At 40.3% G+C, this 17,199-nt stretch overlaps 1 protein-coding gene across 1 annotated transcript in view; it reads left to right on the plus strand.

Moving 5' to 3' along the window:
• The window catches only part of LOC141000974 (uncharacterized), a 39,316-nt gene extending 27,624 nt beyond the window's left edge, over positions 1–11,692 (plus strand). The window contains exons 4-5 of the mRNA XM_073471870.1: positions 8,324–8,397; positions 11,518–11,692. Of these exons, the coding sequence (XP_073327971.1) occupies positions 8,324–8,397; positions 11,518–11,692 (249 nt within the window). The remainder of the gene's footprint in view (positions 1–8,323; positions 8,398–11,517) is intronic.
• Positions 11,693–17,199: the final 5,507 nt, after the last annotated feature.

A 17,199-nucleotide genomic window follows, 5' to 3' on the forward strand; every position in this document is an offset into this window, starting at 1 on the left:
ACCTGTTCGGCCTCATTCACATGTGACTGAAATCATGACTGTCTGTTTCACCCCAGCATCTTCCTTCAACAAGAAATACATCACATTAAAGTGTGTTTAGAGAGTACTATTTGTGGGGGGGTTGGATATTTGGTCATTACCTTTCTCCTTTCATTTTGTTGTTTTCTCTGTACGCTGGCTTTTCTTATTTGAGCCCATGTTTTTATGGTGAGGCATTTTGACTCTGCTAGTGTTCTGTCAGTAATATTGGTCATTTTTTTCTTTCCTCCTTTCCTTTTATCCTTCTGTCTTTTCTTCCCTGTGTGTTTAATTTCAATCAAAGATCTGATTTTACCATCAGCTTCGAATAACGTAATGACATCATCTAACAAGGACACTGCTTATTAAAAAAACAGCCAACAGCCTGTGTGTGTGTGTGTGTGTGTGTGTGTGTTGATTGAATAATTGCTACCCATGAGCACTCTCTTCACAGCGGCTGATTAACAGGAATCGTTTCAAGAGCCTCTTTATGCAGCGGCTATAATCACATCCACCAAACCTCATTCAAGATTTGTTGATTTTTAAAACACGAGTCTTTGTCTTCCTCCAGTTGGCTGTCATTTTCTGTTCAGCGGAGGACTGTTTGTCTGATGAGGCTGATTATCATTACTGTCTATTGCAAGCATTCAGTTGTGAACTGTGAACTGTGTTGACCTACAGACCAACATGCACCACTTATAAGAAATATTCTCAGCAGTCAACTGATAAATGGTTAGCCGTTGACATCCATAATTTGGACTATTGGTTGAACAAAATAAGACATGAAGATGGGGATGGGGATGGGGATGGGATGACCCTTTGCAGAGATTTTATAAACTAAACAATTTACTGATAAATAAAAAATATAATTAATAGTTAATGGATATAGTAATTGTTAGTTGCAGCCCTATATGAAGTCTGATCCTGCACCAGTTCTCAGGTGAAAAGCAGAACTCCATTTATTTGTATTCATGGTCCAGAAATGAGCTTTGCCCAGGAGAAATCCAGCTGCTCTGATCACAAACACCAGGTCTCACTTTACGGGATGTTTAAGAAATGAGATTAGTGCAGAAAGACGACTGTAACTTTCTGTCTGCATGTCAGAGCAGAGTTTCCTCTGAGTGTCTGAAAGCTGACGAGCAGCGTCCTGCATCAACACACCGAACCTCCGCTCACTCCTTCACTCCTGCGTTCTGGTTGGTTGGTTTGTGACGAGTCGGTCCGCTCTGTGAATAATGAAGTCTGTCAAACCGCCGCTGACTTTCACACCTCGGGACGCTTACAAACCTCCCTCCTCTCTGCCCTGTCTGAGAGTTTCTCTTCCGTTGGGAACTTGTTGTTTTAAAGATGGACAGCAGAGCGAGGAGCTGCCCGCCGTCATGAAATTCAGAGTCAGATCGTTGGCGCGTCGCCTCTCAGCCTCCTGAGGGCACACACACACACTCCTGCAGCACATCTGGTGCTGGGGGATTTAGTCTCTTTTTGACTGTTTTCACTGGTTCCTTTACCTCCTTTTTTGAAACTTTGATAAATATGTTTTACATTGATATCTGTGTTGTCATGAGCATTTCCAAAGTGGAAATCTTGGAAGTTTTCAAGATGTTTTATAACATTTCTAAGACTACGCACCAAAACACACCAAACTTTCCAGTTGGTTAGGTTTAGGCACAAAAACCACTTGGTTAGGGTGAGCAAAATATCATGGTTTGCCTTAAAATACCTGTTTTGGTCATCACAAACACACCTGAAAATGTGTTGAGATCTCCTTAGAAACCCCCAGTTTTATCTCCACAAACACAGCGTGAAATGGCCCGACTTCCCGTCAAAAATATCTGGTTTTGGTCAGCACAAAAATGGCTGGAAATTGTCTCAAGATCTCCATGAAAATATCCAGTGGTGTCACGCCAAACCGCACCCTCAAACTGTGATCACCCATTCGGCTGCCTTATCGCCTGTAACGGCGCCACCATCCCCTCCACCTCCTGACGCGACAGTCAGGAAATAAGCACGTAATGTAAATGTGATATGGCATGTGTTGTACACATGTCAATATGATAAGTAGTCTATGACACGTACAATCTTGGATGAATCTGTTGTTTGCAGAAACATTTACTGCCAACATTATATCCTGGTGACTCATTTGCATATTTAAACATCATATTTCTGAAAATTTGTAAAAGAAACATAATTAATCTTAATTTAAGTAATCAATTGTGGAAGGTACATGAGAATATCCATAAGTTAAAAATGTTACCCTCTTCACCATAGCGTCTCCCTGAGCAGAACATTTAAGGTATAAATGATCCTAAAACAAGCCTCACAGTCTGATATCATGTAGGAATGATGGTTTGAGGTTTCCTTTCAATCTATACCATAATCCTGACTCTGACTGGAAGCAGAGGATGCTGGGAGAAGATGTTTTATCCTCTGAGCTTGTCTTCCGGCTGATGAACGTCTCCCCGGTGTCTCACACACAAACAACACTCTCTCATCTCTTGTCTTCATTTGGCTGAAATATGTCGCTGAGTTGTTGCGCCTGCCGCCTCCAGCTCTGTGCTGGATACACAGACGAGGAAATCTCCATTTTTTTTAAAAAGGGAGCTTCACACAAACAAGCTCCTCTGCTAATGAAGGACAGCAGATCTGATTGCCTCGCTGTAAGGCAAATTAAATTACAGAGACGCAGCGCTGAGTGGGCGGACCGGCTCTACAGTGTTTACACAAGGAGAGGAATCAGTGTTCATTAAAGCTCAGAAAGCAGGATCAGAGGAACAAATGACGTTCAATTAGCCCTGAAGAGGTTTACAGGCTAACAGGGATGTACAGAAAGTGTAGAGGATTTAATTAGTGATATATAATGAGACTCAGTGTTCCCTCACACAGTCTGATGTCTCTACAGGCTGATGGAGACTCAATTGTTGTCATAGATCCTTGATAGACGGGTGAAGACAGTACTCACATTTTTTGTTGGGGTGTCCACACAAGTTGTGGTTGTTGTACCACCCGATGGATTGCGATTACATTTCCGTCCTTTTCAGGATAAACCATGGTGATTAAGCACCATCACAAGATCAGATTTAAATTTGCCTGATATTTTGTTTTATGATCTAGTATCTTCTACGTGGACTCGAGGTGGAGCAGCTCTCACTTTAGATGCAGATACGAATGAATCGGTTTCATGTTAGTGATATCTCAGCGAAGCTTCACCTGAAAACTCACCTGTGTGTTTCAGAGCCGGACTGTAACATCCCAGGAGGATTTTAAACATCCATAGGCTCCGAGAGTATTAAAAATGGGTTTTTAGCTCTCTTTAATATTTTAAGAAGCTGCAGCTTTGCAATATTAATGACACGACTTCTGGCTTGTTTTTGCTTTGGAAGTGAAACAAATAGAAACGGAGCTCATTGTTTCTCATCACCAGTTGCAATTCATCATAAAGCAATTATGTTGGAAAACAAGGCCGCCTGCTTTCCAGTTTACTCTCAGCTGCTGTGTTTATCATGGACACAGCAGATAACACACACACACACCTCTGATAACTGAAGGCTGTATTTGCTGTTATAGAGCAGTAAAGTGATTTAAGCTGATGTGTAACTAACAACACAATGAAGCTCGTTTTCTGTTGTCTCTGTTCCTTCTTGAGAACACATTCTCTCCTCAGAGCCTCTGATCATATCTGGTTATTGAGTCGTTCTCCTGCTATTCATTTTGTTTGTTTGCTATTAACTGACGAGCTGCAGACAGTGATGGTCTTTTATTAATGTTCTCTACTGATTGGTTGGTTTTCATGCTTTCGTTTTACTGCACTTTTTGAGTCTTTGATTAAAAACTAAATTATCATTACAGCTTGTGTTTGTCATTTGAGACTGTGTCTTCTTCTTCGCTGTTTATTCTTTGGGAGGTTCAGTTTGTGTGAACAGATCACTCAGTGTGTTTTATACACTAAAGAAAGTCACTCTGGTTGTGTTTACATGTAACCTGGTTGCCACATATTGTAGTGGAAGTTTTAATTCACAGCTCAAATGTGTCATGTTATGAATGTCACAGACAAAGGTTCAGGAGCAGAAACGTAAACTCAAAATGGTGAATGTAGCAACATAGCTGTTAATTATGAAAGTTGTTCGGTGTGGTTGAGGAAGCTGAACTCCGGCTCTGCTGGTCAGATTTTACGCTGCAGCTTCACATTGAAAACATGTGAAGCTGCACTATCGCTCTCAATGAAACTTGAATAAAGAAAGGTTGAAAAAAAGATTTGGTGAAACAGGAGTTGACTTCAATTATGAAATGCGGAATGAAGAAAATGCGATGTGTCCAGTAGGATTGGCTACCAACTCAGTACTTTAAAGGGTACTGACCAATTACATGAAAAGGTGAAAGGTGAAATCGATCAGTGCCAAATTTCCGTACCTGAGAAGAAGACATCACCCCTGCAACAAGTCACAGTGAGTCAGTGCAACATTCAATACAACATTTGTAATGTAAAAGACAAAGCTGACCAGGGCTTCATCCAACCTGACACATCTAATCTGAGGAAACACCTTGTCAGACATAAAATATATCTCAAAGAGTGTGCTGTGTCTGATGCCTGAAAGCCAGGTCCCATCACGCCTGCAGCCAGTTCACTACTACATGAACGATGAGGCATCAACATCTTCAGCCACATCTTTATGTAATTAACTAGCTAGTTGGAGAAGTTGTTGTTGGAGATAACTGGGCTTTGATCACTGTCTTGGTTGACGTTATCTTAGCATTTTTACTGTTACTCAAAACCCAGCTACTGGCTGCGTCTGAAAACTCTCACGAACCTGCTGTTCAGTACGTTAAAAGAGTAGATGAGGTTTTGCTGTGTTACTGTGGTTTGCAGAAACGTTAACACTAACATAATATCCTGGTGACTGGGCTGGTCTCCTCTTCCTCCTTTCACTGTTGCCACATTTGTATCACTGAATGCTCTTGCATTAAAGCTTTCTCTTCTTTAGAGTGAAGAACAGGCCCAAACACGAGGACTCTACAGTTTGGTTGTCTACTTACTTCAGTGCTGTGCTTTGTGCTCACAGTCAGTAAACTGCTCAGCTCACGTTCTCAGTGAATCTCCGGTTATTCGTCAAAACACCTGGCTGTGAATTAAAAGCCCTCTCCCACTAGGGGGAAAGGAGCGAGCGATGCATGACAGGTGTTGCGTTCTGATCCTCTTCATGTAATTGATCCCATTGGGCCGTCAGGCTTTAGCCGGAGCCAATCAAAGCAGCGGTTTAAACTGTGTGGTCACAGCTGCTTTGGTGAAGTCGACAGCAGGAGACAGGAAGCGTCTAATCAGTCTGGTCGGTCCTGCTGGAGCTGCGATCACCTGACGATGTCCGGCTGTTTTTAATATTTGATCTGTGAGGAGTTTGTTGTTTTTACTGGGCCTAATGATTCAGAGCTGAGACTGAAGTCAGTTTTTATTGACATGTTTTGGTGTGTAAGTGATTAATACTTAAGAAAAGTTTTGGAATCGATCCAGTTGCCTTGATGATATGTCAAAGTGTCCAAATAAATCAGTTATTGCAGGTTTAAATAGTATTAAAGTTAATATGAGCATGTTCATTCTGTCTGATCTCTTTCAGTCTGACAGATTTAGTATCTTTGGACACGTTGAGATCTTCACTAGAATCCAAATAAAATAAAGAGTTTGAACTGGATCAGTCGGTAACGATGGAGCCTCAGGTGTGTGTGTTTTTTAGGAGGGTGTTGGAGCTGAAGAGGTAAAACCTGCACGCTGCTGTTCATCTGTTCATCTCTTTGAGCTGTGCGGCTTGGAGCAGCTGAAAGCGTTCAGCGTTTCATTTCATCTCTTTCATTCGTACATGATCATTACAGTCTATGGAGCGAGGGTGTAATTTGCCATTGCAAAGGTGTAATCAGGCGTCACAGCTGAAAGCGAACTCATTTGTGTCTCGCTGCATTGGCTCACCTGGAGGGTTTTTTTTGTTGTTGTTTCATCACAACATGTCCTTGAAAAAAAGTGTGTGACTTTTCCTGTCTGTATGTTTCTGTATGTTTGTGCGTGTCTGGTAGAAACACTTTGAATTTATTTTCGGTCACACCGGGAGAAAAAGACAGAGGAACAAATCACAGTCTGCTCAATCAGACAGAAATCCAATTCTCCTTGAAGAGAAGGTGAATGTGGACCTGGCGTGATGCAAATTCAGCAACTGAATATCCTGTAAATACTTTCTTTTTTTTCTGTTTTTTAACAGGAAAAGATTACAGCTGCTGATTTCACCTTGTCTTCTGATCAGACAGGAACTGTCAGTGGTCAGTTTGACTTAAACCTCCCTGTAAACACTCAGGGGGAGTTTGATGGCTGTCACATCACATCATCTGTTTTCCTCTCTTCAAACTGACGACGTCCTGAGGCCGTCAGCAGATTAGGTCCTGAAAGACGAGGTCCAGGATGGCAAAAATCCAAATTCATTAAGCTGCAGAAATAACTCAGGTAGAAGCGTCTTATTTTCAGACAGTCATGACAACGCCACTTTTTCAGTCAAATGATAAACGTCACCGGCTGCAGATTTTATCAGCTGTAGGTAATTGATGTTAATTCTGTAATGAGCTCTCTGCAGCAGGCGTCTGTGCTTAGCTAAAGATCGTTTGTGAGGGAAAAGAAAACTCACTGCACTGTCTCTCTGTAACACACCACTGTACCAACCATGTAGTCCGAAATACCAGATGTAGACTGTTGGACTAAAGCCTGCCATTGGGCACATATTCACCCCTTCCTTCCGCTATCTATGTGTTCTGTTTTCAAAACCCCCACCATGAAAAACATCAACCTCCAAGCTATTAACCTACACACACAAACTGGTAGCTATGTTTCTCTGAAATAACCTGTTTGCTAACGGCACGAACATAAACAAGCTTATCCATCTACACAGACCCTTCTCCAGCGCTGACACAGTGCTGTGGTCTGGCTATGCAAGACTAACCCTGAGGGTCTTTTGTAGTTCAATGTGGCGACTCTTTAGTAGAGAAATTATCAGAACTATAACAGAAGGTGATCCACTTTATAGCAAATAGTGAATCGAGACCTCCAGGATTTGAATCAAGTAGCCTGTGAAAAGTATTTTAATTTTCACGAGGCCCCTGACGTGTTAGATACATATTAAACATCAACTTTCATATCTTCTGCTGTCATGCTAATTTTCATATTGGTGCGACAGGTCATCAACGTTGGTTTGATTGACACACAAAACTGTTTCTGACTTCTCAGAGAAAGATATTTTTGTTTTTTGTTATTTATAAATTTAGTTACTTATAAATGTTGAAAGCTAAACCTATTCGAAGCAGAAAAATACATCTTTTCAACTTTCCCGTGGTGTTAGTGTTGGTGCCGCTGTCGCAAAGACATTAGCAATGTGGCTACTGCTAGCAGCCTGGCTGCTGTCAAATGCAAAAAACAACCATAAGAATCCCAATTTGACCTAGAAACCCCATGAAAAGGCAGAATAAAACACCTGGTTGTGTTAATAAGCAGGCAGTTATTCCAGTTGTTCCACCGTTACCAGGATATAATGCCTCTTCCTGTTTTAGTGGTGTGGCAGACACGCTTCCTTTGTGCCTAAATGCCACCTTCATTTTTGCTGAAAGTGAGGTTTATATGGAACTAATCTATACACAGATGGTGTCATTTTTATGTAGCCATTACACTGTGATACCAGTATTTACTTCAGAATGACAAGTTAAAGGAAAAAAGTTGTCTATTGCCAGTTTGAAGTTCCTGTGAAGTCAAAATTGACTTGTTTTTTAATCAAACTGTTTTTTATCACATATTGCTCACAGGGTCAGTTGTCCCGGGACCTGAGCCATAAAACAATCTGCTGTCGAGGCAAGTCTATCAGTGGCCCTGTAAACTGTATTTAAAGTCAATATATCAAGCCCACCTATTATTAGACAAACATTTGTGATTGGCCGGATGCTGACCAGGATGAAGCTAAAGCAGTCTGAGCAGGAGGCCTGAGGACATGAAACACGAGCTTGGTTTGGTTCCCAGGCTAAGTTAAAGTTTTTTGGCTCCAGGCTCCTCCTCGTGCTTTTGCTGATGCTAACGTTAAGACGTACACTGTTGCCATGTGATTAATTTAGTTTATTATTGTCCGAGGCTGTTTTTCTGTTGAATCTGCACCATGAACAGTAATGTTGTGTTAGCAGCTCGCAGTTTCAGTCTGCAATATAACCACAAAAACAATCACTCGAGTACTTGTGAAACTGAACAAGCGTCTGAACATTTGAAGTTATAAGCAGTGTTTATTTTTTATTTCATCAGGAAAAAGTGACCAACAAGCTCGACTGTGGGACGCTGCGGACTGAAGGTCTACCCACTGTGTTGTGTTCACTCAGGTCTGATGATGACTTGAGCTCAGAGTTTCACAGCAGCAGTGAAAGCCTGGAGTGTTATTTTATTTCCTACAAAGACGCTCCACATTTGCGCAACACATTTAAAATGTTCCAAACACACCTTCACCTCCATGTTTAATCAGCTGTGAGCGGAGCGTTTAGGGACGGTCTGAATGTTGAATGCTGTTACAGAGTGATGTATGGTTCTCAGTGTAATCCAACTCGTCCTTGTCTGACTCCTCCGGCTCTTTTTGAATTCCAGCAGCAGTCAAACAGGATGGACATGAATAATTCAGGGGTGAGCTGCTCAGAGGTGCTTCTTCCTCTTCTTCTACTTCTTCTTTTTGTGAGTCTTTACCTGAGAGCAATTACAGAGAGCTCTGCATCCACAGAGGGGACAGAGATGAAGTGTCCCTGCTCCATTGTCCCCAGAGCTTCATATTTATGATCCGTCTCAGAGCCTTCAGGGGGACTACATGTCCACACCCGGTGAGATGCAGACTCTGCATATTGGGCGGAGCTGCTGTCATGTGAAGTGTAGTGTGATTCCAGCCTGGTCTCATTTGCAGGTTGTCAAATACGCCCATTGGCAACTCATACAGAAGGCCCTCTTCAGCATCTGTACTGTATGAGACGCACTGGTTTTTCAGATATTTCCTATATAAACCCGTCTATATGCCTTCGTCGTGATGCTCCGTGAATATCGTAATTATAGTTGCTCCAGGATCATCATCTCTACTAAACAAAAAGCAACAAAGTTTGTGTCTGGAACAAGCCATCATGGATAAATGGGTTGAGGACAAGTTTTGTATCCTGTTAAGAAAAGGAAAATAATGAGCAAAGAGTATAATGATATGTTCCTTTCAGTTTTCTCTTCCTGTTTGTTTAGTGTTTGGGCAACCAAAGTACTTTAGTTTAGGTTTGGGAAAACATGGTTTGGGTTAAAATCAACCCAATCACCAGAAAAAATGTTAGCCAAGAACGTTTCTGCCAAGTTAAAACTGGACATTTGTTTAGGTTGAATTTTCTGTGTTTCTCTCATCACAACGCTGTGCTTATGGTCTGTTTAGGTTTAGGCACAAAAACCATGTAGTTGGGTTTGGAAAAACAAAATGGTTTGGCTTAAAGTACCCGTTTTGGTGGCCACGATCACAGATGGAGATGACTTGACATCCCGCGAAAACTAAAAAAAAAAATATCCAGCAGTGTGACTTGAAATGTGGTCACCTGCTTGGCAGCCTGGCTGGCTGTAATAACACCACCACCTTTCCATCCACTTCCTCCTTCGACAGGTGGCTAAATAAACATATAATGTGAACGTGGTATGCCACGTTTGGTACAAATGTCAACCTTGGATGTATCTGTGGTTTGCATGAATGTTAACTGCTAACGTTATATCCTGGCGACTTGGCTGGTTAAAATAGACCCTTCTAGAGTTAAGTTTAACACGTCTGAAAGGATAACTTCTCCCATTAATTATGACGTTTCAGGAACAGCACCAACACGGTAATATCAGACCAGGCCTGTCCTACCCGATGTCGTGGGTGGAGGTTGGGGTAAAGTGACGGGTCACACACAGGACCTTCACCCAGGAGACCAGAGTTACTGTCCTGTGTGAAGCCAAACATCCATGGTGTTTTTCCAAACTTAACCAAGTAGTTTTTGTGCCACATCAAAATAGGATTTTTTTCAGAGTTTTCCATCAGTTGCAGATTTGTTCCACTGTGGGAACACAGCCTCTATTATTCATCTGTTCCTGTTGACATCCAAGTCTTTTCATAATGTTTAAAAGTAGGTGTGTTTCTCCTTCCAGCCAGAATTCTGGGCTTTTCTTACGTGCATGCATCTCTACCTCAGTGTTGCAAACTGTTGGCTGGTTTGTTTACAGTGCCCAGAGCTGACCGCATGCCGCAAACGGGCAAGAGGTCGTGCGTCACAAACTGGTTTAAAAACCCCAACTGAGGCCCATATGACTGTATCAAATTCTTAATATTGTTGGAATAATTGTCGAAAATTAGTGTGCATGTAAATGAAAACACATCATCAGTGAGCTGAAACTCATTTTAAAAATCCTAAATATATAAATATAAGGCCATCAAAGCTGATAGTTATGTGAAAAACATCAGTGTAGTTTTGCCTTCGTTGTGGCAGTGATGAACTCAGCAGCAGCATGTTGTAGAACCAGAGACAAGCAAAAAAAGTCCAAAATGACATTTGTATTCTAATTTGTTCTTTTCAAGGACTGCTTGTTTTAAAAACTGGCTGACAAGCTCTTTTCAGGCTCTTCGGCCAGTCGTACTTTGATGATGTTTATCTGCTTGTTGCCTCCTCCCTCTGTGTCTCTAGCATGCAAAGATGTGTTGCTGTATGAATTCCCATCCTGTCAGTGTGTTCAGTTTCAGCTCCCGCTCAGCTGCTGTAATTGGATGAAGGGCTGTGTGGTTTTTAATTCTGCGGTCGGTGTGAGGCTCGTTCTCTCTAATGAAGCCCAGCAGAGTTGAGACGCTTACCAAGAGCAGCCGGGAGGAAAGCATGAAGCTGAGGACACTCAAACTGAGCTGCTGGAGACAGTTTTAATCAACCAGCCTGAACTGAATCAATGACTTTTATTTTTGTACATTTTATGTATTATTCTCATTTAAAGCAGCAACGTCGAAGTACATGAACTGACACACATTGTTATATCTAATGAGCAGAACTAGAACTGGACTGTATTTTTATTTTATTCATTTTACTCATAGTCTCTCTGTCTTCTTTCTGCAGAGCTGTGTCTGATGATTATATTCTAACCTGTAGAGACTTTCTGGCAAACTCCAGGCCAAATACAACATTTTTGAGTCTCATTCTCAACTCGTCAAAAACTAACGCTTCGGGATTGTAGGACGGGTCAGCTGCCATCCCACAGCGTCAGTTTGTCAAATTCGGAGTGAGACTTAAAAATCATGTGTTTTTTTTGTTTGTTTGTTTTTTTTAAATAGGACCTTTTCTACATTTTTATTTCATACTTAAACACGTCAGGCTCATGTAGTTAAATATTTTCTAGATGGCGGTCTCCTCTCCACTCAGACGACCAGACGTTCTGATTCAGATTCTCTTCTAACGATGCTCATTTCTGTCCTCCAGGTCTCCTGACAGCGGCGGCAAGGACAGGCGCTCCCCAGAGAAAGACTGGTTCCCATCGCCCATCGCCCATCATCACCAAGCGGAAAATCCACCGCCGCCGCAGCAGCTGCTGATGACCAATCATCAGCCGCCATCAGAGCGAGGCGTCGGCACGCCCTCCCTCATGCTTGGGTGACCTGTGGAAACTGCAGCTTGAAGTTCTGTCTGGGAAGGAAGTGACTCCGTTTATTCTCCAGGAGGTTTGAAAAAGTGGATTATGACGAGCTGCTGGATCGATTTCCTTTTGTTTGGCACAAAACTCTGTTTCGTTTTTACAGACCAAAGATGAACAGAGCCAACGATGAGACGTTTTTAGAGGGGCGGAGACTCTCAGAAGCCCTCCCACACACACACATCCATGTAAAGAAATGAACACATTGTGATATTATACAGTAAGTGACTTAACTGAGCAAAGTAAAAAATGTATATGAGTTAATGATAAAACATCTAAGTATCTGTGCGGGGAGAGAAGCTGTTGGTGTTTCTGTTGGGACAGCACAGCTGTTCATGTGCTAAATGTCAGTCAGATGGAGAAGGTGAGAAATCACAGAAGACATTTTTATGATAAGAACATAAAACTTTGTGCAGTTTTGACATATTTTGAAGATTAGAGGCAGTAAAACTGCCAGTCAACCAGGGCAGGAAACACATCCAACCAGGTGAATGTACTTTTATAGAAAACTACTTAAACTTAAGCGATCATTCATACAGTTACAGATTCAACACACTCAATAACATCAGACAGTAAAAATAATCTTAAACTATATTTTGAGCCTCTTTCGGACCATTTTAATGTGTTTTGTTTTGCATCATTTTGAAACAAAACTACGGAAGCCCTGAGGGGCAAGTGAAGACATTTTTAACTGGTGATCCGTTTTCTAAATCTGGCCTAAACTGCTTTCTCTCGGGTGTTTATGACAAAATGAATGAATGAATCAAGAGAATCTTTCAAGTTCCTAAATAATTTTTTCCATTTGTGAAAACACGAGAAAAAAAACTTTTGTTGTTTTCAAACATGTTTGAAACCGAGTATTTCACACATGCAGAAAAAACATGTATTCTTTACTTTTAAAAAAATCACTTAGTTTCACACATAAAAAAAGATTCTCCATAAAATCTTTCTTCTTTTTTCATTTTTCTTTTTCATTCAGGAACTTAGAAAGATGATCCTGGCAAAACCTTTTTTCCAGTAGTTCTCAAGTCATAAACACAGGAGAGAAAACAATTCAGATCAGACATAGAAAATGGATGTCTTCACGTGCCTCTCATGGCTTCTGGACAAAACAAAAATTCAAGTCAGTTTTTATGCTTGTAACTAGTCAGCTGACTCAGCTGCTGAAAGAGCCACTGACTGTCGAAACATCCTGATGATTGAATTTAAAATAAAATTAAATCAAATATTGTCAGATATTATTATTCAAGCCCAGTCAACAACATAACGTGTTGGCATTTTACATTTCTGCAAACCACAGACGTTTTAAAATTTGTATTTGTCTCATCCATCATATCAACATTTCTACAATACGCATCATATTATGTTTACATTGTACAGGGACAGGAGCTGAATTTTAGAAACGTTGTTTGTCCAACCAAGCAACAGTAACCAAGTTGGTTGGGACTACGGTCAATACAGCACCTACCAGTGGACAGATGACATTTCCACACGCACTACATCAACTTTAATATATTCTCCATCGTGTTTAGAGCCAGGGTGCAAAGTTTTTACTTTTTATCATAATAAATGCAGAATCCTAACTGATTTCAGGCTCTTCTCCACCAGACTACGATATGCATTAAAACAGATTTGACATTTCTCAGTGCCACATGCAGACAACATGCTGTCGGGGTGCGGTAGGTTTTAATGAAGCAACCATTTCACACCAGAGGCCGAGCTGTCATGTCTGTTTGAGGGGAAAGAGGCATTAAATGTATTTTCAAGAGCCTGAAGTTCTATATTTAACAATTTTATATGTTGTATCTTTGTAGAAAGTCTTATTTGACACTGACGTGCTCGTCATGAACTGGATTCACAGCCAGCTGCAGAAGATTGAACATCGCTGCTGTTCAACGCTCGCTTACGGTTTCTGACAGTCGTACTGTTTCTCAGCAGGGACGGAGGAAAAAGAGTCCTGATACCACTTTCTTATAAATCACTCTTTTAAAAGCATTTATAAGTTGTAACTAATGGTTTTATGAATTGTTAACTACTGATTTACCAATGCTTTTAGGTCAGTTGTTTTGATTTGCTTGGTAGCGAAAAATCCCATTAGCTTGTTCTGTCTGTAGTGAAGTCATTTCTTAGGTTTCTTACAATAACTCATCAAGTCTGCAGTTAATGTTAACACATTGATGATAAATAACTCTTTTCCTGAATTAAAGAGAGAAATCAAAGCAGCGTTAACATCAATGAAGTCATTCGTTACAACTTATAAATCTTTTTAGGAGAAAGTGGGATTGATTTTTCCTTCAGTTATTATAAGTTATATACGCCAAATCCCATAATGCAGTGTGTCCATTGGTCATTGCCTTATTCATCATCATAACTGCAAGAGATGAAGTCAAGTCTCTGTTTTGATGCTCTGCCATTATAAACCATATTTTTCATTAAACAGAAAACACAAGTTTGTCTTTCATCTCAAAGGTTTTCTTCTAATGTCACATTAAAGAGTTTTCTATTGAAGACAAGAGGAGGTAACAGGCTTACAGCTGATTTCTCTGTATCATGACCGAAGGTACATTCAGGGGGGGATATGTTGACTGTGTTCAACACAGTAATGTGGTAATCAAGAGTTTGTTGTGATATTTGATCGCTCTGAGTTCTGAGATGTCTTTTACTATTTATGAAATAGGAAAAAAGTGACGTCCTTTTATTGTCAGTCATGTTTAAATGCTGTTCTGACAATGTTAAGCAGTTTAAGATCATGTGTAGTAAAAACTACAACCTCCCAGGATCCATTTGAAGGCAGGATTTGTCTCAGTATTATCCCAGGTTGCAGGTTATCTCAGGTCGCAGTGGAATAATATACAGCAAAACAAACTGCACGATGTCAAAGAGGGAAAAAGAAGGAGACGTTAGAAACTACTTTAGCAAGTACTGGACTGTAAGTAACTAATTACAACTACTCAAATACTGTAATTGTACTGTACCTTTATGAGTATTTTTTTCAAGTCTGTTATTTTATTCATACTGAAGTACACATTACACCATGTAAAATCATAACTGAGTACTGAGTACAATTTAAATTGATATCTAAATATTTCATCTAATACATCTTTAATTCTCTGAGTAGTGTTAGAGCATAATCACTTGTACTTTTACTAAAGTATTATTTAAATACCAGTAGTTTTACTTGTAAATTAGTAATATTTCAGTCATGATACGCTGACTGTAAGCCATCATCTTATTTTGTACCCTAAAATCTTCTATATGAAACACTGTGATCTTAGTATGTTTGCAAACCTTAGCTAGCTGATCAGTCCACTGAATGTATTACATTCAGATTTTACAGCACATGCTGTCACACTTTTCTTGCACATGTTGCAGGCTGTTGTTTACAACGACTAGATAAAAGATCCTGGGTTACATTTTTGTGACAATTTCTCACCAGAATCAGCAGCAGCCAGTTTCAACTGCAGGTGCTGATGCAAAGGAAATAATTCTCATTTGTTTGTTTATCATCTCTCCTTTTTTTGTTTGAAGTCCTGAACTGTAAGTGTGAAAAATGTCCCTCCGTCCAGCAGAAAAAAAACAAAAACAAACTATGATTACTGAAGTATAAAGCTACGAAAAGCTAAACTAATAAGCTCATGAACAGATACAGATTTAACCTTGAGGTAATGTTTTAAGGATGACGTATGTGGTTTGTCCTCAGATAAAGAGAATTATATAATGAGAATTATTCAACAAGATTGAGATCAAAACAATATAATGAAGTCCTGACCTTCAGATAACACTGTTCAGCACAAAACAATTAGCACAGAGACAAAGACAACAAAGATAACAAAGATAGCAATCATGTTTCTTGCAGTGCAGAGGTGGTTCACTGTGGTTGTACAGATGAAGACATTTGTTGTAAACAGGTGATTTATATCCACAGCTGGTTCCTCAGACTGACGGGTGTTACAGACTCAGTCGTCTCCCTGTCAAACAGAAGCCCTCAGACATTTTCCTGCTGAATTCACCGGCTGAATGTGTCAGTTTTCTGGCGTCAGATGAACTAAAAATATTGAGCTGAATGTAGGCTGAGCTCTCTGAGGCTTCGCTGCTCTTACATTATCCTCTTTTATTTATTAACTTTAAATTCTGGCCTACTTCTCCCCCGCAGCACTATTAGCCCAGTTTTACACACAGAACAGGAAATCACCAGAAATCTGCTCCTCCGATGCATCATCAGGATCGGTGAGAGCTGACAGTAAGTCATCTATATGAGACTGTTAACACTTATCAATGACATTTTTCATGACTTTTATATACATTTTACATCATCAGTTTACATCATATTAATGTAAATGTCCAAACTTTACTGCAGCAGGCACATTCCTTCATCAAGTCCACGAGGGGCCTCAAAAACACTTTCTGCAGACTTCCAGAGAGTCTGCTTGGGCTCCCTCAAAAGATAACCCAGATTTTACAGTATTATATGGATGTGACATGATAAAAAATTGCCATGATCACTAACATAATAATCAGTCTATATGATTTAAACATACTACAAGGAACTTTTAAGTGGTTATGAAGCAGTCTCAATTTAATACCGATGCATCTATATGAAGACCAACGGCGAGAAGATGTTTCTGTATACAGACTACGATTTATCCAGGTAAGTGCTGAGGAGGGACTGAGGAGACTCTGTAGTCTGGTGGAATGGCACTAAAACAAATGTTTTTTAATTAGCTTTTTTGGTGTTGATGAGCCATCATCGCCAGGTAAGCCTTCAAAAAGAAGAATAAGAAGGATAAAATGATGCAGGACTGCAGGACTGCAGGACTGCAGTCTGCAGCGTGGAGGCAAGTGGACGAGCAGGAGGACAGGAGGCAAATGTCAATAAAGAGGAAGGTCTCACACCGAGAGGAGTGAAATCTGGAAGCGTATTTCTTATTCTTGGGACCTATTTTCATCCTTTTGCAGCAGCAGCAAACTAAGCAAAGGGCTTGAATGAGCACAGGAAAGCATTGTACACATCAGGCAGGTATATGGTCAGTGTAAGAGATATTGGTACATCCAATGTTCCCTACCAACTCTATGTTACAGAGTATCTGTGTATGTTTCTGTTCAGCTCAGCCTCTGACTCAACTCAAAACTCACCAGAAGCTCTGGTTCTTGCTGTTTTTTCCCTCCATCTCATTTTCCTTAATCTCTGAGCATTTATGAAGCAAATTAAAAAACATGGGATTTGAGCATATTTCTTGCTTAAGTAGAATGTTTTCAGTTGCATTTGAAATAGTCACAAACAGTCAAGAAGATGGAAGTCCTGTCGCATTGAGCATTTTATCTCCTCGTAGTCTTAATATGATGATGATGAGCACGTTATGGTACGTATGAACATATGAACAAAGTCCTTGACCAGGGTTGATATTTCATTTGAGTCATAGTTTTTCTTTCAAACAAGCAAAAGACAATTAGAAACAATAAGATTTTTTAAA

This window comes from Pagrus major, chromosome 8 (assembly GCF_040436345.1).
Source record: "Pagrus major chromosome 8, Pma_NU_1.0".
Taxonomy (NCBI): domain Eukaryota; kingdom Metazoa; phylum Chordata; class Actinopteri; order Spariformes; family Sparidae; genus Pagrus; species Pagrus major.